General features: G+C 53.5%; 1 protein-coding gene across 1 annotated transcript in view; it reads right to left on the bottom strand.

Annotated features, from left to right (window-relative positions):
* Window positions 1–6,482: 6,482 nt before the first annotated feature.
* Window positions 6,483–27,049, bottom strand: part of ECM1 (extracellular matrix protein 1) — a 25,189-nt gene continuing 4,622 nt past the window's right edge. Inside the window, exons 2-5 of the mRNA XM_078877765.1 lie at window positions 20,558–20,668; window positions 19,646–19,875; window positions 13,701–14,001; window positions 6,483–10,029 (exon numbers count right to left, since the gene is read on the bottom strand). Coding sequence (XP_078733891.1) covers window positions 10,022–10,029; window positions 13,701–14,001; window positions 19,646–19,875; window positions 20,558–20,668 — 650 coding nt within the window. The 3' untranslated portion in view covers window positions 6,483–10,021. The remainder of the gene's footprint in view (window positions 10,030–13,700; window positions 14,002–19,645; window positions 19,876–20,557; window positions 20,669–27,049) is intronic.

A 27,049-nucleotide genomic window follows, 5' to 3' on the forward strand; every position in this document is an offset into this window, starting at 1 on the left:
TAGGTGTGGAGCAATCAACTTCAAGGACCGTGCATACATTATCAGAGTTGTGTTTTTTGTTTGCATTATGACTGCAGGTATTGTGGTCTATGCAAACATGACTCCTCGTAAAACAAAAAAAAAGGTGTCAGTTTTGTTGCCAGATAAAAGGGTAAAAAACAATTATCATATTTTTTACTGTCGAATGAGGTTCCGATGGTGTAAGTGGGAGACTTCTTGACTCTATGAAGCTATCAACGTTACGTTTAAATTTCGATTTAAAGCTTTCGTGACTGCAGGGATTCATCTTCTTGGTTCTTTCGGTAAAGTCACGTAGAAGGGAAGTAATAAAATAATAAAAATAAAACATAATAAAATAATTCTCACGACGTTTCGGCCACCTGAGGACGGCTGCTTGCGTTGTGGCCGAAACGTCGCGAGAATTATTTTATTATGTTTTATTTTTATTATTTTATTACTTCCCTTCTACGTGACTTTACCGAAAGAACCAAGAACATCACGTTTGTCATCCGTCCACCATTAATAACGATAGTCCCGTATAAGTGTCAACATTTGTTCGAAGCACTGCGCATTCGCCGCCGCGTTATTTACATATATACAGCCAATTCGGCATCGCGTCGTTAGCGGGGGACCCTGGGAGCCCACGGGTGTCTGTGGCCGGCACGGCACGGTTTCGGTGGTGGGGTAGGCGGGCCGGTGCCGATCCTTGCCGTGCCGTTCACCGCTGGCGGTCGCGCGCGGTGAAGGGACGGCGGAGACGCGCGTGGATTACACGGCGACCTCAAGCCCGTCCGTCCGTCCGTCGTAATGACAGAGGTGCCTATTGCAGAGAGGCCAGTATGCGGTACCCACACCAGAGGTCGCGGCCGGGTACCCGATACCCGTACCCTACCCGATACCCGGCTACCCGTTTGCGACCCTGGTGCGGCCGGGTACGGGTAGGCCGTGAGTCACTGGTGAGTCACCGTTTGTCACTCATTTCCCAACGTCTTGTCTTTTCTCACAATTCAAGTTTCTAGAATCAACCCACCCGCGCCTGCAACTTGGCTTCATCCCAGAGGTCGCAATCGGGTACCCGATACCCGTACCCTACCCGTGACAGGTAAGGAATCAAAACCCGTTTGCGACCTCTGACCCCCACACTCACGCTCGCAGAGGATTTTGACAGCCCAGCTGCCCTCGACGGTGAAGGGGGGCGTGGCCTTGTCAGCGTAGCCAATCGGAGATGACCTCCAACGTCGCGTCGATCGACGGTCGGCGGGTCACAAAGACAGGAAGTGACGTCGCAGTCCGGCGGCGAGCACACGGGAAGTGATGTCACGGGAAGTGATGTCATCGGGCGGGAGCGGACAGGAAGTGACGTCGCACTCCGGGTGAAGGGGGGGGGGGGATGGCAAAGGAAGTGATGTCGCAGTCCGGCGGTGAGCACACAGGAAGTGATGTCACAGGAAGTGATGTCATCGGGCGGGAGCTGACAGGAAGTGACGTCGCTCCGTTAATGAGCAACGCCCCCTAGTTTAGCTGTGGGCGCTTCCGCCGATGATGATGATGATGGAGGAGCAAATCTCTGCGTGTTCAAGTCGTTGCCAATTTCTGATCTTTGTTGGGGCCGATACCCAGACCCGGTCAACTGTCGATGGTCCTCATTGGTAATCGTGGGTGGGCGGAGACTGGGGGTCAGAGGTCGCAAACGGGTTTTGATTCCTTACCCGTACCCGGCCGCACCAGGGTCGCAAACTCACCCACTCACTCACCCACCCACTTACTCACCCACTCACAAACTCACTCACCCACTCACCCACCCTTGCACTCACCCACGCACCCACTTACTCACCCACCAACCAGAGGTCGCAAACGGGTTTTGATTCCTTACCCGTACCCGGCCGCACCAGGGTCGCAAATGGGCCGGGTACGGGTACCCGTTCCCTACCCGTCCCTACCCGAAATGAGTGACAAACGGTGACTCACCAGTGACTCACATTCTACCCGTACCCGGCCGCACCAGGGTCGCAAACGGCTACCCGTACCCGGCCGGGTACGGGTAGCCGGATATCGGGTAGGGTACGGGTATCGGGTCCCCGTTTGCGACCTCTACTGTGTGCAAAGTCCGGGAAAGGTCAAAGGAATCGCTAATTCTTTCTGAAGCGACCAAGCCGTCAAATCGATCGCTCAACGAAGCCGTCAATCGCATGGCGGCTCTCCGTGTAAGCCTACGGGCCGCTACGAACCTGGCGACCCCAGTCTCGATTCCAGGCGACGATTACCTGAGCCGGTCCTTAGGCCTCCCCCTAGGTCCACTCGGCCTCAAATGAGTACCTGGCGCGGTGCGGGGTAAACGTCCGCCGCTGGGTGAAGACAGGCGGCCGGGCGTGGTGCTGGCCACAGGTGCGGTTACTCCCTAACAGCACTTGCCCCAACAGTCTGATGAGGCTACACGGGGGATCTTTGTCTGTGGAAGTCTGCGGATCTCTGGCCCATTCTCCCCACCCTCACTTTTTTTTTCTTCTTTTTTTTCTTTTTTTTCTTCTTTTTTTCTTCTTTTTTTTCTTCTTTTTTTTCTTTCTTTTTTTTCTTTCTTTTTTTCTTCCTCTCTCTCTTCCCCCCCCCCCCCTCACTGGGAGATTGGGGTCGAACCTGCGACCTCCTGAGCATCCGTCCAAGCCGCTGTCGGTGGTGTCGGCGGCGTCGCTGCTGTTGTTGTTTTGGTTCGAAGTCGATGTTCGATACGTCTCGTTGTAAATTAAATAAACGGCCGGTAGTCGCGGTCGGACCCACGGACATGCCTGCAGAAGAACTATTTCGATTGTGTGCGGCCACAACCACCGCAAGATCAATCGCCGCCACTCCAATCGCTCCCACCACAACCACAATCGCCACAACTACTCCCACCACTACCACCACAACCACTCCCACCACTACCGCCACAACCACTCCCACCACTACCGCCACAACCACTCCCACCACTACTGCCACAAACACTCCCACCACTACCGCCACAACCACTCCCACCACTACCGCCACAAACACTCCCACTACTACCACCACAACCATTCCCACCACTACCACCACAAACACTCCCACCACTACCACCACAACCATTCCCACCACTACCACCACAAACACTCCCACCACTACCACCACAACCACTCCCACCACTACCGCCACAACCACTCCCACCACTACCGCCACAACCACTCCCACCACTACCACCACAACCACTCCCACCACTACCACCACAAACACTCCCACCACTACCACCACAACCACTCCCACCACTACCACCACAAACACTCCCACCACTACCACCACAACCACTCCCACCACTACCGCCACAAACACTCCCACCACTACCACCACAACCACTCCCACCACTACCACCACAAACACTCCCACCACTACCACCACAAACACTCCCACCACTACCACCACAAACACTCCCACCACTACCGCCACAAACACTCCCACCACTACCGCCACAAAGACTCCCACCACTACCACCACAAACACTCCCACCACTACCACCACAAACACTCCCACCACTACCACCACAACCACTCCCACCACTACCACCACAAACACTCCCACCACTACCACCACAACCACTCCCACCACTACCGCCACAAACACTCCCACCACTACCACCACAACCACTCCCACCACTACCACCACAAACACTCCCACCACTACCACCACAAACACTCCCACCACTACCACCACAAACACTCCCACCACTACCGCCACAAACACTCCCACCACTACCGCCACAAACACTCCCACCACTACCGCCACAAAGACTCCCACCACTACCACCACAAACACTCCCACCACTACCACCACAAACACTCCCACCACTACCGTCACAAACACTCCCACCACTACCGCCACAACCACTCCCACCACTACCGCCACAAACACTCCCACCACTACCGCCACAAACACTCCCACCACTACCGCCACAAACACTCCCACCACTACCGCCACAACCACTCCCACCACTACCGCCACAACCACTTCCACCACTACCGCCACAAACACTCCCACCACAACCGCCACAACCGTCGCCACCACAACCACCACCCGCCCGAGGGACCGATGGCTACGCTACATTATACACTACACAATTGTCCACTCCGCTACAATACACGACATCACGATACTCCGTTGAGAACGCCCTTCTTTAGAACTGCTATTTCTGCTTCCCCCGCACCTCCGATTAGCACGGCGGGCCACGTACGGTGCGAGAAATCGGTTGATATATCCACGGGCTTTACAACGCCGCAGACTCTGTTCACCAACACGCGGAGGCAGGCAAGCGTTCTGATCCGTTTATTCCACCACCCTCCATCATCCACAGCTCCCTCCTTCACACACAGCTCTCTCCTTCATCCAGAGATCCCTCCTTCATCCACAGATCCCTCCATCATCCACAGCTCTCTCCTTCACACACAGCTCTCTCCTTCATCCACAGCTCCCTCCTTCATCCACAGCTCCCTCCTTCACCCACAGCTCCCTCCTTCATCCACAGCTCCCTCCTTCACACACAGCTCCCTCCTTCACCCACAGCTCCCTCCTTCATCCACAGCTCCCTCCTTCATCCACAGCTCCCTCCTTCATCCACAGCTCTCTCCTTCATCCACAGCTCCCTCCTTCATCTACAGCTCTCTCCTTCATCCACAGCTCCCTCCTTCATCCACAGCTCCCTCCTTCATCCACAGCTCTCTCCTTCATCTACAGCTCTCTCCTTCATCCACAGCTCCCTCCTTCATCCACAGCTCCCTCCTTCATCCACAGCTCCCTCCTTCATCCACAGCTCTCTCCTTCATCCACAGCTCCCTCCTACATCCACAGCTCCCTCCTACATCCACAGCTCCCTCCTTCATCCACAGCTCCCTCCTTCATCCACAGCTCTCTCCTTCATCCACAGCTCCCTCCTTCATCTACAGCTCTCTCCTTCATCCACAGCTCCCTCCTTCATCCACAGCTCCCTCCATCATCCACAGCTCCCTCCTTCATCCACAGCTCCCTCCTTCATCCACAGCTCCCTCCTTCATCCACAGCTCCCTCCTCCATCCACAGCTCCCTCCTTCACCCACAGCTCCCTCCTTCATCCACAGCTCCCTCCTACATCCACAGCTCCCTCCTTCATCCACAGCTCCCTCCTTCATCCACAGCTCCCTCCTTCATCCACAGCTCCCTCCTTCATCCACAGCTCCCTCCTACATCCACAGCTCCCTCCTTCACCCACAGCTCCCTCCTTCATCCACAGCTCCCTCCTACATCCACAGCTCCCTCCTTCATCCACAGCTCCCTCCTTCACCCACAGCTCCCTCCTTCACCCACAGCTCCCTCCTCCATCCACAGCTCCCTCCTTCACCCACAGCTCCCTCCTTCATCCACAGCTCCATCATCCACAGCTCTCTCCTTCATCCACAGTTCTCTCCTTCATCCACAGCTCTCTCCTTCATCCACAGCTCCCTCCTTCATCCACAGCTCCCTCCTTCATCCACAGCTCTCTCCTTCATCCACAGCTCCCTCCTTCATCCACAGCTCTCTCCACCATCCACAGCTCCCTCCTTCACCCACAGCTCCCTCCTTCACCCACAGCTCCCTCCTTCATCCACAGCTCTCTCCTTCATCCACCGCTCCCTCCTCCATCCACAGCTCTCTCCTTCATCCACAGCTCCCTCCTTCATCCACAGCTCTCTCCACCATCCACAGCTCCCTCCTCCATCCACAGCTCTCTCCTTCATCCACCGCTCCCTCCTCCATCCACAGCTCCCTCCTTCATCCACAGCTCTCTCCTTCATCCACAGCTCCCTCCTTCATCCACAGCTCTCTCCTTCATCCACTGCTCCCTCCTCCATCCACAGCTCCCTCCTTCATCCACAGCTCTCTCCTTCATCCACAGCTCCCTCCTTCATCCACAGCTCCCTCCTTCATCCACAGCTCTCTCCCTCATCCACAGCTCCCTCCTTCATCCACAGCTCCCTCCTTCATCCACCGCTCCCTCCTTCATCCACAGCTCCCTCCTTCATCCACAGCTCCCTCCTTCATCCACAGCTCCCTCCTTCATCCACCGCTCCCTCCTCCATCCACAGCTCCCTCCTTCATCCACAGCTCCCTCCTTCATCCACAGCTCTTTCCTTCATCCAGAGCTCCCTCCTCCATCCACAGCTCTCTCCACCATCCACAGCTCTTTCCTTCATCCACAGCTCCCTCCTTCATCCACCGCTCCCTCCTCCATCCACAGCTCTCTCCACCATCCACAGCTCTCTCCTTCATCCACAGCTCTCTCCTTCATCCACAGCTCTCTCCTCCATCCACAGCTCCCTCCTCCAGTTAAGGGGGCCGAGGAGATGTGAACTACCTTGCCTGCTGTGCAGGAGGTCGTGAGTTAGATCCCCATCCTGACACCTGCTGTATATGTGCGTGTTCTCACCGTGCTCGATACCAGGAGGTGTACGAGGTGTAATGACTCCGACGACAAGAATATAAGAAGAGCCACTTTTATTAGTTTCACCATAAGGAACCCGAGCATAGATTACACACCCATGTGACGCGAGGCTTCTCGGCCTGTCTCTCAGCTTGTATCGTCCTCCGAGCGTCCCTCACTCCTCGTTCTCTTCCCCCTAAAATCTCCGTCAGCCCCCCTTTTCTGGAATGCTCCCTCGCCCTATTTCCCCACGCCGATCCCCATCCTTTTCCCTTCAACGGATCCTTTTTGCGTGTTTTCCCTCCTTCAACCTTCAACCCCTCCTCATTCTCCAATCCCTTTTTAAGAGCCGGTCCTCCCGACCAATCGCAATGGAGGGGCCTCTTTCCTCCAATCGGAGAAGCTTTGGTTGATTTGTGAAATAGCCGTTGAGGCTGCATGAATGAACCTCATGGCGAGTTTGACTTCCCGAATCAAGGGAAGTCAAATTCGGAGGGGGGGGGGCGATGTAGCGAACGGACCGTTGACGCGAGGACTAAGCCCCTACTGGTACTGGCAAGTTTAACACGTAGCAGGCTTTCGCGACCAATATTATTCATACTCAACGTTTTTTGGATGAGATCACGTTATTTATAAATGTGTCGTAACCCTCCACCACCCGACACGACCAATCAGCAAAAAAGCGTCACGTTGACAAAAGACAAAATAGTTCACTACTTTAGCCCACCGGTGTGTTGATGATGTCACCCTGCTGCTGCTTCTGCTTTCTTTAAGATCGGGAGCAAGGGCAGAGCCTCACCATCCTGGCGAATTGCCCGATGATGCTGGATGTCAATTACCAGCGAAACGTCGTACTACGAAAAAATTGTAAATGTTGTGGTCTCACTCTTCAACACACTGGTGGGCTAAAGCGGTGAACTATTTTGTCTTTTGTCAACGTGACACTTTTTTGCTGATTGGCCGTGTCGGGTGGTGGAGGGTTACGACACGTTTATAAATGACGCGATCTAAACCCAAAAACGTTGATTATGAATGGTACTGGCAAGCCTAAAAGCGGCGTCTCATCAGCGATGGCATTTAGGAGGGTCTAGATCAGAGGTCGCAAATGGGTTTTGATTCCTTACCCGTACCCGGCCACACCAGGGTCGCAATCGGGTACCCGTACCCTACCCGATACCCGGCTACCCGTACCCGGCCGGGTATCGGGTAGGGTACGGGTATCGGGTACCCGATTGCGACCTCTGGGATGAAGCCACGTTGCAGGCGCGGGTGGGTTGATTCTAGGAACTTGAATTGTGAGAAGAGACAAGACGTTGGGAAATGAGCGACAAACGGTGACTCACCAGTGACTCACGGCCTACCCGTACCCGGCGGCATCAGAGTCGGGTACGGGTAGCCAGGTATCGGGTAGGGTACGGGTATCGGGTACCCGATTGCGACCTCTGGTCTCGATACAATGGTGGAGAACCATTTTTCTGCCAAAAAACCATTTGGATATTGATGTAACATCATTCGCGGGGCCATACAAAATGATCAACTTAAAAATTAGCCCGTTATATTTGGTCAAACATTTCATTAACTCGCCCCGAATGCGATGGTTCTGGAACTGCTTCTCTTAGGCGAGGCGTGGTGATGATGTTAGCTGGTGTTGATGATGATGTTGCTACTCGCAGCTGCTGGTGATGATGATGATGTTGCTACTCGCAGCTGCTGGTGTTGATGATGATGTTGCTACTCGCAGCTGGTGATGATGATGATGATGTTGCTACTCGCAGCTGTTGGTGTTGATGATGATGATGTTGCTACTCGCAGCTGCTGGTGATGATGATGATGTTGCTACTCGCAGCTGCTGATGATGATGATGTTGCTACTCGCAGCTGCTGGTGATGGTGATGATGATGATGTTGCTACTCGCAGCTGCTGGTGATGGTGATGATGATGCTACTCGCAGCTGCTTTTCCAGATTTGCTCCTAGATTGATTCCCGCGTGCGGTGGTCTTGGCAGGGCCAGACCCAAATTATTTCGTGGGTCTCATGTGGCCCGCGGGCCGGACGTTCTGCACCCCTCGTCTAGAAGATCGCAACGCCAGAGTGACTATCATACGCGTGCCATGCAGCGTGCAGTGTGTGTCTACGTGTGTGTGTGTGTCTATGTGTGTGTGTGTGTCTACGTGTGTGTGTGTGTCTATGTGTGTGTGTGTGTGTCTATGTGTGTACTTGTGTGTGTCTACGTGTGTGTGTGTGTCTACGTGTGTGTGTGTGTCTATGTGTGTGTGTGTCTACGTGGGTGTGTGTGTGTGTACTTGTGTGTGTCTACGTGTGTGTGTGTGTGTATGTGTGTGTGTGTACGTGTGTGTGTGTGTCTACCTGTGTGTGTGTGTGTGTACTTGTGTGTGTCTACGTGTGTGTCTACGTGTGTGTGTGTGTGTCTACGTGTGTGTGTCTACGTGTGTGTCTACGTGTGTGTGTGTGTGTCTACGTGTGTGTGTCTGTGTACTTGTGTGTGTCTACGTGTGTGTGTCTACGTGTGTGTGTGTGTACGTGTGTATGTTTACGTGTGTGTGTCTACGTGTGTGTGCGTGTGTACTTGTGTGTGTCTACGTGTGTGTCTACGTGTGTGTGTGTGTATGTCTACGTGTGTGTGTCTACCTGTGTGTGTGTGTACTTGTGTGTGTACTTGTGTGTGTCTACGTGTGTGTCTACGTGTGTGTGTGTATGTCTACGTGTGTGTGTCTACGTGTGTGTGTGTCTACGTGTGTGTGTCTACGTGTGTGTGTGTCTACGTGTGTGTGTGTGTGTACTTGTGTGTGTACTTGTGTGTGTCTACGTGTGTGTGTGTCTACGTGTGTGTCTACGTGTGTGTGTGTGTGTACTTGTGTGTGTCTACGTGTGTGTGTGTCTACGTGTGTGTGTGTCTACGTGTGTGTCTACGTGTGTGTGTGTGTCTACGTGTGTGTCTACGTGTGTGTCTACGTGTGTGTCTACGTGTGTGTGTGTGTGTCTACGTGTGTGTCTACGTGTGTGTCTACGTGTGTGTGTGTGTGTCTACGTGTGTGTGTGTGTCTACGTGTGTGTGTGTCTACGTGTGTGTGTGTGTCTACGTGTGTGTGTCTACGTGTGTGTGTGTCTACGTGTGTGTGTGTCTACGTGTGTGTCTACGTGTGTGTCTACGTGTGTGTGTCTACGTGTGTGTGTGTCTACGTGTGTGTGTCTACGTGTGTGTGTGTGTGTCTACGTGTGTGTGTCTACGTGTGTGTGTGTGTGTCTACGTGTGTGTGTGTGTGTCTACGTGTGTATACTGAGCCCGGCATGACGACGTTGATGATGACGATGTTGATGATGTTGATAATTATGTTGATGATGATGATGTTGATGATGATGTTGATAATGTTGATAATTATGTTGATGATGATGTTGATGATGATGTTGATAATGATGTTGATGATCATATTGATCATGATGATGATGATGTTCATGATGTTGATGATGTTGATGATGTTGATGATGTTGATCATGATGATGATGATGTTCATGATGATGACGATGATGATTATGGCGCCTCTCAAGATGCCCCGATCCACCGTGACTTTAAGCACCTGCAAGACAGACAGAGACATGAGAATATCCACAATTTCGATTTGAAGCTTTCGTGACTGCAGGGATTCATCTTCTTGGTTCTTTCGGTAAAGTCACGTAAAAGGGAAATAATAAAATAAGAAAAATAAAACATTAAATAATTCTCGATTTAAAGCTTTCGTGACTGCAGGGATTCATCTTCTTGGTTCTTTCGGTAAAGCCACGTAGAAGGGAAGTAATAAAATAATACAAATAAAACATAATAAAATAATTCTCGATTTAAAGCTTTCGTGACTGCAGGGATTCATCTTCTTGGTTCTTTCGGTAAAGTCACGTAGAAGGGAAGTAATAAAATAATAAAAATAAAACATTAAATAATTCTCGATTTGAAGCTTTCGTGACTGCAGGGATTCATCTTCTTGGTTCTTTCGGTAAAGTCACGTAGAAGGGAAATAATAAAATAATAGAAATAAAACATAATAAAATAATTATCGATTTGAAGCTGTCGTGACTGCAGGGATTCATCTTCTTGGTTCTTTCGGTAAAGTCACGTAGAAGGGAAATAATAAAATAATAAAAATAAAACATTAAATAATTCTCGATTTGAAGCTTTCCTGACTGCAGGGATTCATCTTCTTGGTTCTTTCGGTAAAGTCATCACGTAGAAGGGAAGTAATAAAATAAAAAAAATAAAACATAATAGAATAATTCTCACGACGTTTCGGCCACAACGCAAGCAGCCGTCCTCGAGTGAAGAGCAGGTCTGTCGAGAAGACAGCGTCTGGGGTGTGTCATTCAGAGTCTGTCTTCTCGACAGACCTGGTCTTCACCTGAGGACGGCTGCTTGCGTTGTGGCCGAAACGTCGTGGGAATTATTTTATGATTTTTTATTTTTGTTATCTTTGGGGCAGTCCATAAATGACGTGTTTAGTTTAAAGTTTAGTTGGTAGTTGAGTTTTTAGTTTAGTTTTAGTTTGGAGGTTAGTTCATAATTGTTTTTTTTACCCTTCTATCTGGCAACAAAACTGACACCTTTTTTTACAAGGAGTCATGTTTGCATAGACCACAATACCTGCAGTCATAATGCAAACAAAAAACACAACTCTGATAATGTATGCACTGTCCTTGAAGTTGATTGGTCCACACCCGAGACAGCTTTCCTTAGAGCCTAGTCTCACATGGTGTTGGACCAGATGACGCCAAAAGGTGCATAACTCAAAGACAATGCACCATCAGAGTATGAGAGCTCGGGGCAAGCATTTACACCATTGGAACCTCATTTGCCAGTAACAAAAAATGATAATTGTTTTTTTTACCCTTCTATCTGGCAACAAAACTGACACCTTTTTTTACAAGGAGTCATGTTTACATAGACCACAATACCTGCAGTCATAATTCAAACAAAAAACACAGCTCTGATAATGTACGCACTGTCCTTGAAGTTGATTGGTCCACACCCGAGACAGCTTTTCTTAGAGCCTAGTCTCACATGGGTTGGACCAGATGCCAGATAGAAGGGTAAAAAAACAATTATCATATTTTTACTGGCAAATGAGGTTCCCATAGGTTAGTTCATAGTTTAGTTCTAGTGAAGTTTGCAGTTTAGTTGAGAGTTTAGTTTTAGGTTATAGTTTAGAAGATAGTTTAGATTTATTTCTGAGTGTAGTTGACAGTTTAGTTTTAGGTTATAGTTTAGAAGATAGTTTAGTTTTAGTTTAAAGTTTAATTGATCGGTTAGTTTATAGTTTTATATTCTCAGGTTTTTTCGGTAAAGTCACGTAGGTAAAAACATTAAAATTAATGAAAGTAAAATAAAACAAAACAAAATAAAATTCACGACGTTTCGGAGGCAACACAAGTCTCCGTCATCAGGTGGGACCGTCACAGCCGAATTAGCTGCATCAAGTGAAGCAATGATTCAAGATGTAATTTTATTTTGTTTTGTTTTATTTTACTTTCATTAATTTTAATGTTTTTACCTACGTGACTTTACCGAAAAAACCTGAGAATATGAATCATTGCAGTCACGAAAGCTTCAAATCTAGAATTTATAGTTTTAGTTTTGTTTTTTGCTTCGTTGATAGCTTAGGCAATAGTTTAGTTCATAGTTTAGTTTATAGTTTAGTTTTAGTGAAGTTTGCAGTTGACAGTTTAGTTTTAGGTTATAGTTTAGAAGATAGTTCAGTTTTAGTTTAAAGTTTAGTTGATGGTTTAGTTTTAGTTAATGGTTTAGTTGATAGTTTAGGTTAGAGTTTAGTTCATATTTTTCGATTTAAAGCTTTCGTGAATGCAGCGATCCATCTTCTTGGTTCTTTCGGTAAAGTCACGTAGAAGGGAAATAATAAAATAATGAAATATTAAAATAAAACATAATAAAATTAATTTTTATTTTATTATGTTTCATTTTTATTCTTTTAGTATTTCCCTTCTACGTGACTTTACCGAAAGAACCAAGAAGAGTTTAGTTCATAGTTTAGTTTTCGTGTGTTTATAGTTTAGCTTTGTTGATTGCTTAGTTGATCGTTTAGTTGATAGTTTAGTTTTAGTTAATGGTTTAGTTGATAGTTTAGGTTATAATTTAGTTCATAGTTTAGTTTTTGTGTGTTTATAGTTTAGCTTTGTTTATTGCTTAGTTGATAGTTTAGTTGATAGTTTAGTTTTAGTTAATGGTTTAGTTGATAGTTTAGGTTATAGTTTAGTTCATAGTTTAGTTTTCGTGTGTTTATAGTTTTGTTTATTGCTTAGTTGATAGCTTAGGCAATAGTTTAGTTCATAGTTTAGTTTATAGTTTAGTTTTAGTGAAGTTTGCAGTTTAGTTGACAGTTTAGTTTTAGGTTATAGTTTAGAAGATAGTTCAGTTTTAGTTTAAAGTTTAGTTGATAGTTTAGTTTTAGTTTAAAGTTTAGTTGATAGTTTAGGTTATAGTTTAGTTCATAGTTTAGTTTTCGTGTGTTTATAGTTTAGCTTTGTTTATTGCTTAGTTGATAGTTTAGTTGATAGTTTAGTTTTAGTTAATGGTTTAGTTGATAGTTTAGGTTAGAGTTTAGTTCATAGTTTAGTTTTCGTGTGTTTATAGTATTGTTTATTGCTTAGTTGATAGCTTAGTTGATAGTTTAGTTTTAGTTAATGGTTTAGTTGATAGTTTAGTTCATAGTTTAGTTCATAGTTTAGTTTTCGTTTGTTTATAGTTTAGTTTTAGTTTATTGCTTTGTTGATAGCTTAGGCGATATTTCTAGATTTGAAGCTTTCGTGACTGCAAGGATTCATATTCTTAGGGTTTTTTCGGTAAAGTCACCATGTAGGTAAAACATCAAAATTAATGAAAGTAAAATAAAAATCACGACGTTTCGGAGGCAACACAAGCCTCCGTCTTCAGGTGGAACCGTCACAGCCACGACAGCTGTATCAAGTAAATGATACAGCTGTCGTGGCTGTGACGGAGTCTTCAGGTGGAACCGTCACAGCCACGACAGCTGTATCAAGTAAATGATACAGCTGTCGTGGCTGTGACGGAAGCTTGTGTTGCCTCCGAAACGTCGTGATTTTTTATTTCATTTTACTTTTATTAATTTACATTTTTTACCTACGCGACTTTACCGAAAACAACCTAAGAATATGAAGCTTAGTACGATAGTTTAGTTCATGGTTCATCGTTTACCCTCTAGCTTAATCATACTTGAGTGCCCCTTGCCTTTGCGGTGATGGCATCCAACGCAGCGGCCGCGTTTGCCCATGCGGCCGAAATTGCGATTGGCGCCTTTGCGGCGACGGTGGTGGCCGCGTCCTCGACGACGGCTGCCCCCGCCGCGACGGACACGGCCGCCCTTGGCCGCGTGGGCCTCACGGAGGCCGCCGTAGGCCGGGTCGGGGGCTTCGGCGGCGAAACAGGAGTAGCGCGCGGCCACGCGGGCGGAGTGCTCCACGCAGCAGCGGTGCTGCCGGTCCTTCACCATCGACTCCTCGGAGCAGAACGCGTCCATGGAGCGCTCCCACTGGCACGCGCGGTGACGGGGTCGGGGTGGGGGACATGGGGAGGATGTGTTCACGTCAAGGGCTTAATTGTAATATATATTAGAATTACATCCCCTCCCCCTTAATATTGAAATATGCTCAAAATGTCCCCCCCCCCCCCAATATGTTGCTGTAAAAAAATAATTGCTGCGCTGTGTAATTTGCATAGACCACAATACCTGCGGTCGTAATGCAAACAAAAAACACAACTCTGATAATGTATGCGCTGTCCTTGAAGTTGATTGGTCCACACTAGAAGGGAAGGTGGGCGGGGCTAGAAGGGAAGGTGGGCGGGGCTAGAAGTGAAGGTGGGCGGGGCTAGAAGGGGGAGGTGGGCGGGGCTAGAAGGGAAGGTGGGCGGGGCTAGAAGGGAAGGTGGGCGGGGCTAGAAGGGGAAGGTGGGCGGGGCTAGAAGTGAAGGTGGGCGGGGCTAGAAGGGGGAGGTGGGCGGGGCTAGAAGGGAAGGTGGGCGGGGCTAGAATGGAAAGTTGGGCGGGGCTAGAAGGGGAAGGTGGGCGGGGCTAGAAGGGAAGGTGGGCGGGGCTAGAAGGGAAGGTGGGCGGGGCTAGAAGTGAAGGTGGGCGGGACTAGAAGAGAGAGGTGGGCGGGGCTAGAAGGGGGGTGTGGGCGGGGCTAGAAGGGGGATGTGGGCGGGGCTAGAAGGGAAGGTGGGCGGGGATAGAAGGGAAGGTGGGCGGGGCTAGAAGGGGGGTGTGGGCGGGGCTAGAAGGGGGATGTGGGCGGGGCTAGAAGGGAAGGTGGGCGGGGCTAGAAGTGAAGGTGGGCGGGGCTAGAAGGGGATGTGGGTGGGGCTAGAAGGGAAGGTGGGCGAGGCTAGAAGGGAAGGTGGGCGGGGCTAGAAGGGAAGGTGGGCGAGGCTAGAAGGGAAGGTGGGCGGGGCTAGAAGTGAAGGTGGGCGGGGCTAGAAGGGGATGTGGGCGGGGCTAGAAGGGAAGGTGGGCGGGGCTAGAAGGGAAGGTGGGCGGGGCTAGAAGGGAAGGTGGGCGGGGCTAGAAGGGAAGGTGGGCGGGGCTAGAAGGGAAGGTGGGCGGGGCTAGAAGGGGGAGGTGGGCGGGGCTAGAAGGGGGAGGTGGGCGGGGCTAGAAGAGAAGGTGGGCGGGGCTAGAAGGGGGAGGTGGGCGGGGCTAGAAGAGAAGGTGGGCGGGGCTAGAAGGGGAAGGTGGGCGGGGCTAGAAGGGAAGGTGGGCGAGGCTAGAAGGGAAGGTGGGCGGGGCTAGAAGGGAAGGTGGGCGGGGCTAGAAGGGAAGGTGGGCGGGGCTAGAAGGGAAGGTGGGCGGGGCTAGAAGGGAAGGTGGGCGGGGCTAGAAGGGAAGGTGGGCGGGGCTAGAAGGGAAGGTGGGCGGGGCTAGAAGGGAAGGTGGGCGGGGCTAGAAGGGGGAGGTGGGCGGGGCTAGAAGGGGGAGGTGGGCGGGGCTAGAAGGGGAAGGTGGGCGGGGCTAGAAGAGAAGGTGGGCGGGGCTAGAAGGGGGAGGTGGGCGGGGCTAGAAGAGAAGGTGGGCGGGGCTAGAAGGGAAGGTGGGCGGGGCTAGAAGGGAAGGTGGGCGGGGCTAGAAGGGAAGGTGGGCGGGGCTAGAAGTGAAGGTGGGCGGGGCTAGAAGGGAAGGTGGGCGGGGCTAGAAGTGAAGGTGGGCGGGGCTAGAAGGGAAGGTGGGCGGGGCTAGAAGGGAAGGTGGGCGGGACTAGAAGAGAGAGGTGGGCGGGGCTAGAAGGGAAGGTGGGCAGGGCTAGAAGGGAAGGTGGGCGGGGCTAGAAGGGGGATGTGGGCGGGGCTAGAAGGGAAGGTGGGCGGGGCTAGAAGGGAAGGTGGGCGGGGCTAGAAGTGAAGGTGGGCGGGGCTAGAAGGGGATGTGGGCGGGGCTAGAAGGGAAGGTGGGCGAGGCTAGAAGGGAAGGTGGGCGGGGCTAGAAGGGAAGGTGGGCGGGGCTAGAAGGGAAGGTGGGCGGGGCTAGAAGGGAAGGTGGGCGAGGCTAGAAGGGAAGGTTGGCGGGGCTAGAAGGGAAGGTGGGCGGGGCTAGAAGGGAAGGTGGGCGGGGCTAGAAGGGAAGGTGGGCGGGGCTAGAAGTGAAGGTGGGCGGGGCTAGAAGGGAAGGTGGGCGGGGCTAGAAGGGAAGGTGGGCGGAGCTAGAAGGGGGAGGTGGGCGGGGCTAGAAGAGAAGGTGGGCGGGGCTAGAAGGGAAGGTGGGCGGGGCTAGAAGAGAAGGTGGGCGGGGCTAGAAGGGGGAGGTGGGCGGGGCTAGAAGAGAAGGTGGGCGGGGCTAGAAGGGCAAGTGGGCGGGGCTAGAAGGGAAGGTGGGCGGGGCTAGAAGGGAAGGTGGGCGGGGCTAGAAGTGAAGGTGGGCGGGGCTAGAAGGGAAGGTGGGCGGGGCTAGAAGTGAAGGTGGGCGGGGCTAGAAGGGAAGGTGGGCGGGGCTAGAAGGGAAGGTGGGCGGGGCTAGAAGGGGGAGGTGGGCGGGGCTAGAAGGGGGAGGTGGGCGGGGCTAGAAGGGGGAGGTGGGCGGGGCTAGAAGGGAAGGTGGGCGGGGCTAGAAGGGGGAGGTGGGCGGGGCTAGAAGGGAAGGTGGGCGGGGCTAGAAGGGGGAGGTGGGCGGGGCTAGAAGGGGGAGGTGGGCGGGGCTAGAAGGGGGAGGTGGGCGGGGCTAGAAGGGAAGGTGGGCGGGGCTAGAAGGGGGAGGTGGGCGAGGCTAGAATGGAAAGTTGGGCGGGGCTAGAAGGGAAGGTGGGCGGGGCTAGAAGGGAAGGTGGGCGGGATTAGAAGAGAGAGGTGGGCGGGGCTAGAAGGGGATGTGGGCGGGGCTAGAATGGAAAGTTGGGCGGGGCTAGAAGGGAAGGTGGGCGGGGCTAGAATGGAAAGTTGGGCGGGGCTAGAAGGGAAGGTGGGAGGGGCTAGAAGGGGAAGGTGGGCGGGGCTAGAAGAGAAGGTGGGCGGGGCTAGAAGGGAAGGTGGGCGGGGCTAGAAGAGAAGGTGGGCGGGGCTAGAAGGGAAGGTGGGCGGGGCTAGAAGAGAGGTGGGCGGGGCTAGAAGGGAAGGTGGGCGGGGCTAGAAGGGGAAGGTGGGCGGGACTAGAAGAGAGAGGTGGGCGGGGCTAGAAGGGGAAGGTGGGCGGGGCTAGAAGGGGAAGGTGGGCGGGGCTAGAAGAGAAGGTGGGCGGGGCTAGAAGGGAAGGTGGGCGGGGCTAGAAGGGGAAGGTGGGCGGGGCTAGAAGGGGAAGGTGGGCGGGGCTAGAAGGGAAGGTGGGCGGGGCTAGAAGTGAAGGTGGGCGGGGCTAGAAGTGAAGGTGGGCGGGGCTAGAAGGGAAGGTGGGCGGGGCTAGAAGGGGAAGGTGGGCGGGGCTAGAAGGGAAGGTGGGCGGGGCTAGAAGGGAAGGTGGGCGGGGCTAGAAGGGAAGGTGGGCGGGGCTAGAAGGGGAAGGTGGGCGGGGCTAGAAGGGGGGTGTGGGCGGGGCTAGAAGGGGGATGTGGGCGGGGCTAGAAGGGAAGGTGGGCGGGACTAGAAGAGAGAGGTGGGCGGGGCTAGAAGGGGGGTGTGGGCGGGGCTAGAAGGGGGATGTGGGCGGGGCTAGAAGGGAAGGTGGGCGGGGCTAGAAGGGGGGTGTGGGCGGGGCTAGAAGGGAAGGTGGGCGGGACTAGAAGAGAGAGGTGGGCGGGGCTAGAAGGGGGGTGTGGGCGGGGCTAGAAGGGGGATGTGGGCGGGGCTAGAAGGGAAGGTGGGCGGGGCTAGAAGGGAAGGTGGGCGGGGCTAGAAGGGGGGTGTGGGCGGGGCTAGAAGGGGGATGTGGGCGGGGCTAGAAGGGAAGGTGGGCGGGGCTAGAAGTGAAGGTGGGCGGGGCTAGAAGGGGATGTGGGCGGGGCTAGAAGGGAAGGTGGGCGGGGCTAGAAGGGAAGGTGGGCGGGGCTAGAAGGGAAGGTGGGCGGGGCTAGAAGGGAAGGTGGGCGGGGCTAGATGGGAAGGTGGGCGGGGCTAGAAGGGGGAGGTGGGCGGGGCTAGAAGGGGGAGGTGGGCGGGGCTAGAAGAGAAGGTGGGCGGGGCTAGAAGGGGGAGGTGGGCGGGGCTAGAAGAGAAGGTGGGCGGGGCTAGAAGGGAAGGTGGGCGGGGCTAGAAGGGGAAGGTGGGCGGGGCTAGAAGGGAAGGTGGGCGGGGCTAGAAGTGAAGGTGGGCGGGGCTAGAAGGGAAGGTGGGCGGGGCTAGAAGGGGGAGGTGGGCGGGGCTAGAAGGGAAGGTGGGCGGGGCTAGAAGGGAAGGTGGGCGGGGCTAGAAGGGGGAGGTGGGCGGGGCTAGAAGGGGGAGGTGGGCGGGGCTAGAAGGGAAGGTGGGCGGGGCTAGAAGGGGGAGGTGGGCGGGGCTAGAAGGGAAGGTGGGCGGGGCTAGAAGGGAAGGTGGGCGGGGCTAGAAGAGAAGGTGGGCGGGGCTAGAAGGGAAGGTGGGCGGGGCTAGAAGAGAGAGGTGGGCGGGGCTAGAAGGGAAGGTGGGCGGGGCTAGAAGGGAAGGTGGGCGGGGCTAGAAGAGAAGGTGGGCGGGGCTAGAAGGGAAGGTGGGCGGGGCTAGAAGAGAGAGGTGGGCGGGGCTAGAAGGGGAAGGTGGGCGGGGCTAGAAGAGAAGGTGGGCGGGGCTAGAAGGGAAGGTGGGCGGGGCTAGAAGAGAGAGGTGGGCGGGGCTAGAAGGGAAGGTGGGCAGGGCTAGAAGGGAAGGTGGGCGGGGCTAGAAGGGGAAGGTGGGCGGGGCTAGAAGGGAAGGTGGGCGGGGCTAGAAGTGAAGGTGGGCGGGGCTAGAAGGGAAGGTGGGCGGGGCTAGAATGGAAAGTTGGGCGGGGCTAGAAGGGGAAGGTGGGCGGGGCTAGAAGGGAAGGTGGGCAGGGCTAGAAGGGAAGGTGGGCGGGGCTAGAAGGGGAAGGTGGGCGGGGCTAGAAGGGAAGGTGGGCGGGGCTAGAAGAGAGAGGTGGGCGGGGCTAGAAGGGAAGGTGGGCAGGGCTAGAAGGGAAGGTGGGCGGGGCTAGAAGGGGAAGGTGGGCGGGGCTAGAAGGGAAGGTGGGCGGGGCTAGAAGTGAAGGTGGCCGGGGCTAGAAGGGAAGGTGGGCGGGGCTAGAATGGAAAGTTGGGCGGGGCTAGAAGGGGAAGGTGGGCAGGGCTAGAAGGGAAGGTGGGCGGGGCTAGAAGGGAAGGTGGGCGGGGCTAGAAGGGAAAGTGGGCGGGGCTAGAAGGGGATGTGGGCGGGGCTAGAAGGGGGGTGTGGGCGGGTCTAGAAGGGGGATGTGGGCGGGGCTAGAAGGGAAGGTGGGCGGGGCAAGAAGGGGAAGGTGGGCGGGGCTAGAAGGGAAGGTGGGCGGGGCTAGAAGAGAAGGTGGGCGGGGCTAGAAGGGGAAGGTGGGCGGGGCTAGAAGGGGAAGGTGGGCGGGGCTAGAAGGGTAGGTGGGCGGGGCTAGAAGTGAAGGTGGGCGGGGCTAGAAGGGAAGGTGGGCGGGGCTAGAAGGGGAAGGTGGGTGGGGCTAGAAGGGGAAGGTGGGCGGGGCTAGAAGGGGAGGTGGGCGGGGCTAGAATTGAAAGTAGGCGGCGGACGGCCCCTTGGTCCACGCTCCCGCGATTCGCCGGGGGCTCGTCCGGGTCACTCACGACGTTGCCGGCACACCGCAGCTGCCCGCGGCTGCGCCCGCAGCAGCGCTCGAGGGCGCGCTCCAGACGGCGCAGCGAGTCCAGGCGGCGCACCAGCCACCCGTGGCCCGAGGCGGGTGCCCGCACGCCCGCCCGCAGGTTCGGGCGGCCCGCACGGCACACGCTCTCCAGGTTCTCCACGCTCGGTCGGCCGGCCGGGAAGTCCACCGCGGGCACGGAGGGCGCAAGCTCTGGTGGGGGGGGGAGGGGGGGAAACAGACCTCCCCTAGGTCGACTCGGCCTCGAGTGAGGGCCTGGTGCGGCGTGTGATCAACCGTCGCGGCGTGTGGTCAACCGTCGCGACTGGGGGAGACAAAGGCGGCGATCGAACCCACGACCTCCTGTAGACCAGGCGAGGTAGTTAACATCTCCTAGCAAACCTTGGGGTCAGGGGTCGGGATCGAACCCACGACCTCCTGTAGACCAGGCGAGGTCGTCAACATCTCCTAGCAAACCTTGGGGTCAAAAGGGTCGCGATTGAACCCACGACCTCCTGTAGACCAGGCGAGGTCGTCAACATCTCATAGCCACCGTGATGATGATAAGAGAGAGTTGAGAAAGACGCAGACTCCAAATCTAAAGGCAGCAGCAGCAGGCATCGTCAGGGTTGCGATCAAACCCACGACCTCCTGTACACCAGGCGAGGTAGTTAACATCTCCTAGCCAATCGTGGGGTCAAAAGGGTCGGGATCGAACCCACGACCTCCCGTAGACCAGGCGAGGTAGTCAACATCTCATAGACAGCCGTTGGGTCAAAGGGGTCGCGATCGAACCCACGGCCTCCTGTATTCAAGGCGAGGTAGTTAACATCTCATAGACATCCGTGGGGTCAAAGGGGTCGCGATCGAACCCACGATCGCGGGAGGTGCTGACCGTGCGGGCAGCCTTCGTGAGCTTCGTGAGCGTGAAGATGCGGTGAGAACGGCGGCCCTGGGAAGGCATCCTCCATCTGCTGCTGGAAAATCAGCGACGGGTTCTGGGGCTCTGCAAAGCGACCAACGGCATGGAGACACGGAGACACGCACGGAGACACGGAGACACAGAGATACGCACGGAGACACGGAGACACGGAGACACGGAGACACGCACGGAGACACGGAGACACGGAGACACGCACGGAGACACGGAGACACGGAGACACGCACGGAGACACGGAGACACGCATGGAGACACGGAGACACGCACGGAGACACGGAGACACGCATGGAAACACGGAGACACAGAGATACGCACGGAGACACGGAGACACGCACGGAGACACGGAGACACGGAGACACGCACGGAGACACGGAGACACGGAGACACGCACGGAGACACGGAGACACGGAGACACGCACGGAGACACGGAGACACGGAGACACGCACGGAGACACGGAGACACGCATGGAGACACGGAGACACGCACGGAGACACGGAGACACGCATGGAGACACGGAGACACAGAGATACGCACGGAGACACGGAGACACGCATGGAGACACGGAGACACGGAGACACGCACGGAGACACGGAGACACGCATGGAGACACGGAGACACAGAGATATGCACGGAGACACGGAGACACGCATGGAGACACGGAGACACGGAGACACGCACGGAGACACGGAGACACGCATGGAGACACGGAGACACGGAGACACGCACGGAGACACGGAGACACGCATGGAGACACGGAGACACGGAGACACGCACGGAGACACGCACGGAGATACGAAGACACGCATGGAGACACGCATGGAGACACGCATGGAGACACGGAGACACGCACGGAGACGCGCATGGAGACACGGAGACATGGAGACACGCACGGAGACATGGAGACACGCACGGAGACAAGGAGACATGCACGGAGACATGGAGACACACACGGAGACACGGAGACACGCACGGAGACATGCACGGAGACACAGAGACACGTACGGAGACACAGAGACACGGAAACACGCACGGAGACATAGAGACACGCATGGAGACACGGAGACACGCATGGAGACACGGAGACACGGAGACACGCACGGAGACACGCACGGAGACACAGAGACACGCACGGAGACACAGAGACACGGAGACACACACGGAGACACGGAGACACGCACGGAGACACGCACGGAGACACAGAGACACGCACGGAGACACAGAGACACGGAGACACGCACGGAGACATAGAGACACGCACGGAGACACAGAGACACGCACGGAGACACAGAGACACGGAGACACGCACGGAGACATAGAGACACGCATGGAGACACGGAGACACGCATGGAGACACGGAGACACGGAGACACGCACGGAGACACGGAGACACGCACGGAGACACGGAGACATGGAGACACGCACGGAGACACGCACGGAGACACGGAGACACGCACGGAGACACAGAGACACGCATGGAGACACGGAGACACGCATGGAGACACGCACGGATACACAGAGACACGGAGACACGCACGGAGACACAGAGACACGCATGGAGACATGGAGACACGCATGGAGACACGGAGACACGCACGGAGACACGCCCGGAGACATGGAGACACGCATGGAGACACGGAGACACGCACGGAGACAGGCACGGAGACACACACGGAGACACGGAGACACGGAGACACGGAGACACGCATGGAGACACGGAGACACGCACGGAGACACGCACGGAGACACGGAGACACGCACGGAGACACAGAGACACGGAGACACGCACGGAGACACGCACGGAGACACGCACGGACACACGCATGGAGACACGGAGATACGCACGGAGACACGCACGGAGACACGGAGACACAGAGACACGGAGACACGCACGGAGACACGCACGGAGACATGGAGACACGCACGGAGACACGCACGGAAACACGCATAGAGACACGGAGACATGCACAGGGACACGCATGGACACATGGAGACAAGCACGGAAACACGCACGGAGACACGGAGACACGCATGGAGACACGGAGACACGGAGACACGGAGACACGCATGGAGACACGGAGACACGCACGGAGACACGGAGACACGCATGGAGACACGGAGACACGCACGGAGACACGGAGACACGCATGGAGACACGGAGACACGCACGGAGACACGCACGGAGACACGGAGACACGCACGGAGACACGCACAGAGACACGGGGACACGCACGGAGACACGGAGACACAGAGACACGCACGGAGACACGCACGGAGACACGCACGGAGACACGGAGACACGCACGGAGACACGCATGGAGACACGCATGGAGACACAGAGACACGCACGGAGACACGCATGGAGACACGGAGACACGGAGACACGCATGGAAACACGTACGGAGACACGCATGGAGACACAGAGACAAGCACGGAGACACGCATGGAGACACGGAGACACGCATGGAGACACGGAGACATGCACGGAGACATGGAGACACGCACGGAGACACGGAGACACGCATGGAAACACGTACGGAGACACGCATGGAGACACGGAGACACGCACGGAGACACGCACGGAGACACGGAGACACGGAGACACGCATGGAGACATGGAGACACGCATGGAGACACGGAGACACGCATGGAGACACGGAGACACGGAGACACGCACACAACAACAACCGCCATTTGCCACTAAGTGGCGGTGACGTCACCACTACACCCACACACACAAGCTCACACCTACACATACACCAACTCACACCTACACATAGACACACATATAGACACACCTACACATAGACACATCCACACACACCCACACACATAGATACACACACACACACACCCACCCACACACCTACACACCCACACACAAACACCCACACACACACCAACACACCTCCACACACACACCCACACACACCTCCACACACACACACACCCACACACACGTACACACACACCCACAGTTATATATTCACACACACACACCCACACACCTACACACACACACACACCAACTCACACCTACACACACACACCAACTCACACACAGACCCACACACCTACACACACACACACACACAGACCCACACACACCCACACACACCAACTCACACCTACACATAGACACACCTACACATAGACACATCCACACACACCCACACACCTACACACACACACACACACCCACACACACCCACACACACACACACCCACACACCCACACACCTACACACACACCAACTCACACCTACACACACACCAACTCAGACACAGACCCACACACCTACACACACACACCCACACACACAGACCCACACACACCCACACACACCAACTCACACCTACACATAGACACATCCACACACACCCACACACACGCCTACACACACACCTACACACACACCCACACACACACACACCCACACAGTTATATAAATTCATACACATGTGTGTGTTCCAACAGTTGCCAATAAACCCCACCCCTAGTCTCATAACACTATGTAACACTATGTTTGTCCCTGAGTAGTTAAGTGTTATTTCCTAATTGGTGATGCCTCAAAAGTACAGACAATGGCCATTTTTCTTGGTTTTTTCGGTAAAGTCACGTAGCCGAAACGTCGTGAGAATTATTTTATTATGTTTTATTTTTATTATTTTATTACTTCCCTTCTACGTGACTTCACCGAAAAAACAAGGAAGATGAATCCCTGCAGTCACGAAAGCTTTAAATCAGAATGGCCATTATTATTACCCACAAACTTTGCTTTTGTGACCAGGACAGTGTAAATTTTTAAATGTACCTCTTTTCCAGAACATTCCAGATAGATTCAGTTGCCGAGTAAACTTGGACTAACTTCTAGAACATTCTAGAACTTTCCAGTAATATAAACAGTCGTATGAATACAGGGGGCCTTTAAGCCCACCAGTTCAGTTTAGTTCCAGCTGCCCAAGTGGATACAAATCTGCATTTTTAAATCCTTTATATTAAGTTCGCTTGCTTGCGCGCTTACGACCGCGCAAATCTTTCGGTCGTTTTTTAACCCACTTCCCGTGATCCAATCGAGCTGACATTTTCCCACACAGACTCGTTGTGCGTGACAATTAATGTTCGTGACAAAATTTTTGTTCCAAAATTTTACACTCTTTAGGACAAAAATATTATATTGAATTACCAATTGCTTAACGGTGCAATGCAATCATCTGACCCATAGGTGGCAGCCATCTCAAGCCAGAGGACGAGAGGACTCTAGCCGCCACGCATATAAAGGATTTAGAGTGAAAAACGTTGTTTTTACGGGTTATACTTACTATAAGATGGCATCAAGAGGCTGCGAGCATTTTGCGGCCAATTTATCAAGACGAGAGCGCTAAAAGTGCCCTGTGCAAGTGTCTGCCAAGATGCGTCAGTATTCTTAGGTTGTTTTCGGTAAAGTCACGTAGGTAAACACATTAAAATTAATAAAAGTAAAATAACATTTGACTTGATACAGATGTCGTGGCTGTGACGGTTCCACCCGAAGACGGAAGCTGCTTGTGTTGCCTCCGAAACGTCGTGATTTTTATTTTATTTTACTTTTATTAATTTTAATGTTTTTTTTTTACCTACACGGTGACTTTACCTTGCAGTCACGAAAGCTTCAAGTCTAGAAAGATGTGTGAGTCCTACAAGGCATATTTGAGTTGTACGCCTTCTGGTGTCATCTGGCCCTACACCAATGGGGACTAGGCTCTAAAGAAAGCCGTCTCGGGTGTGGGCCAATCAACTTCAAGGACAGTGCATATTATTATCCTTATCAGAGTTGCTTCTTTTTGTTTGCTTTATTGACTACTTGTGTTGTAGTCATTGCAAACATGATGCCTTGAATAAAGGTGTCAGTTTTGTACCAGTTAAAAGGGTAAAAACCTACTATTATTCTTAGGTTGTTTTCGGTAAAGTCACGTAGGTAAACACATTAAAATTAATAAAAGTAAAATAACATTTGACTTGATACAGCCGTCGTGGCTGTGACGGTTCCACCCGAAGACGGAAGCTGCTTGTGTTGCCTCCGAAACGTCGTGATTTTTTTTATTTTATTTTACTTTTATTAATTTCAATGTTTTTTTTTTACCTACACGGTGACTTTACCGACAAAACCTAGGAATATGAATCCTTGCAGTCACGAAAGCTTCAAGTCTAGAAAGATGTGTGAGTCCTACAAGGCATATTTTGGCATGCCTGTCAAGGATCTAAGCAAAGCCTGGCCACCTAATTTCACCTGCGAACAATGCGAACAAAAAACTTGGAGTGTGTCTATGATGTGTGTCTCTGTCTCTCTCTGTGTGTTGTCTATCTCTGCTTGTGTGTCTGTCTGTGTGTCTCCGTGTGTCTCTCTCTCTCTCTCTGTGTCTCTCTCTGTGTGTCTGTGTTGTGTGTCTCTCTGTCTCTCTCTGTGTTGTCTATCTCTGCTTGTGTGTCTGTCTGTGTGTCTCCGTGTGTCTCTCTCTCTGTGTGTTTGTCTCTGTGTGTCTGTGATGTGTGTCTCTGTGTTTCTGTGTTGTCTCTCTCTGCTTGTGTGTCTGTCTGTGTGTCTCCGTGTGTCTCTCTCTCTCTCTCTGTGTTTCTCTCTGTGTGTCTATGTTGTGTGTGTCTCTCTGTGTTGTCTATCTCTGCTTGTGTGTTTGTCTGTGTGTCTCCGTGTGTCTCTCTCTCTGTGTGTTTCTCTCTGTGTGTCTATGATGTGTGTCTCTGTCTCTCTCTGTGTTGTCTATCTCTGCTTGCGTGTCTGTCTGTGTGTCTCCGTGTGTCTCTCTCTCTCTCTCTGTGTCTCTCTCTGTGTGTCTGTGTTGTGTGTCTCTCTGTCTCTCTCTGTGTTGTCTATCTCTGCTTGCGTGTCTGTCTGTGTGTCTCCGTGTCTCTCTCTCTCTCTGTTTCTCTCTGTGTGTCTATGTTGTGTGTCTCTGTCTCTCTCTGTGTTGTCTCTCTCTGCTTGTGTGTCTGTCTGTGTGTCTCCGTGTGTGTCTCTCTCTCTCTGTGTCTCTCTCTGTGTGTCTGTGTTGTGTGTCTCTGTGTTGTCTATCTCTGCTTGCGTGTCTGTCTGTGTGTCTCCGTGTCTCTCTCTCTCTCTGTTTCTCTCTGTGTGTCTATGTTGTGTGTCTCTGTCTCTCTCTGTGTTGTCTCTCTCTGCTTGTGTGTCTGTCTGTGTGTCTCCGTGTGTGTCTCTCTCTCTCTGTGTCTCTCTCTGTGTGTCTGTGTTGTGTGTCTCTGTGTTGTCTATCTCTGCTTGCGTGTCTGTCTGTGTGTCTCCGTGTCTCTCTCTCTCTGTCTCTCTCTGTGTGTCTGTGATGTGTGTCTCTGTCTCTCTGTGTTGTCCCTCTCTGCTTGCGTGTCTGTCTGTGTGTCTCCGTGTGTCTCTCTCTCTGTGTGTTTGTCTCTGTGTGTCTGTGTTGTGTGTCTC

Source organism: Lampetra fluviatilis, chromosome 48 (assembly GCF_964198595.1).
Source record: "Lampetra fluviatilis chromosome 48, kcLamFluv1.1, whole genome shotgun sequence".
Classification (NCBI taxonomy): Eukaryota; Metazoa; Chordata; class Hyperoartia; order Petromyzontiformes; family Petromyzontidae; genus Lampetra; species Lampetra fluviatilis.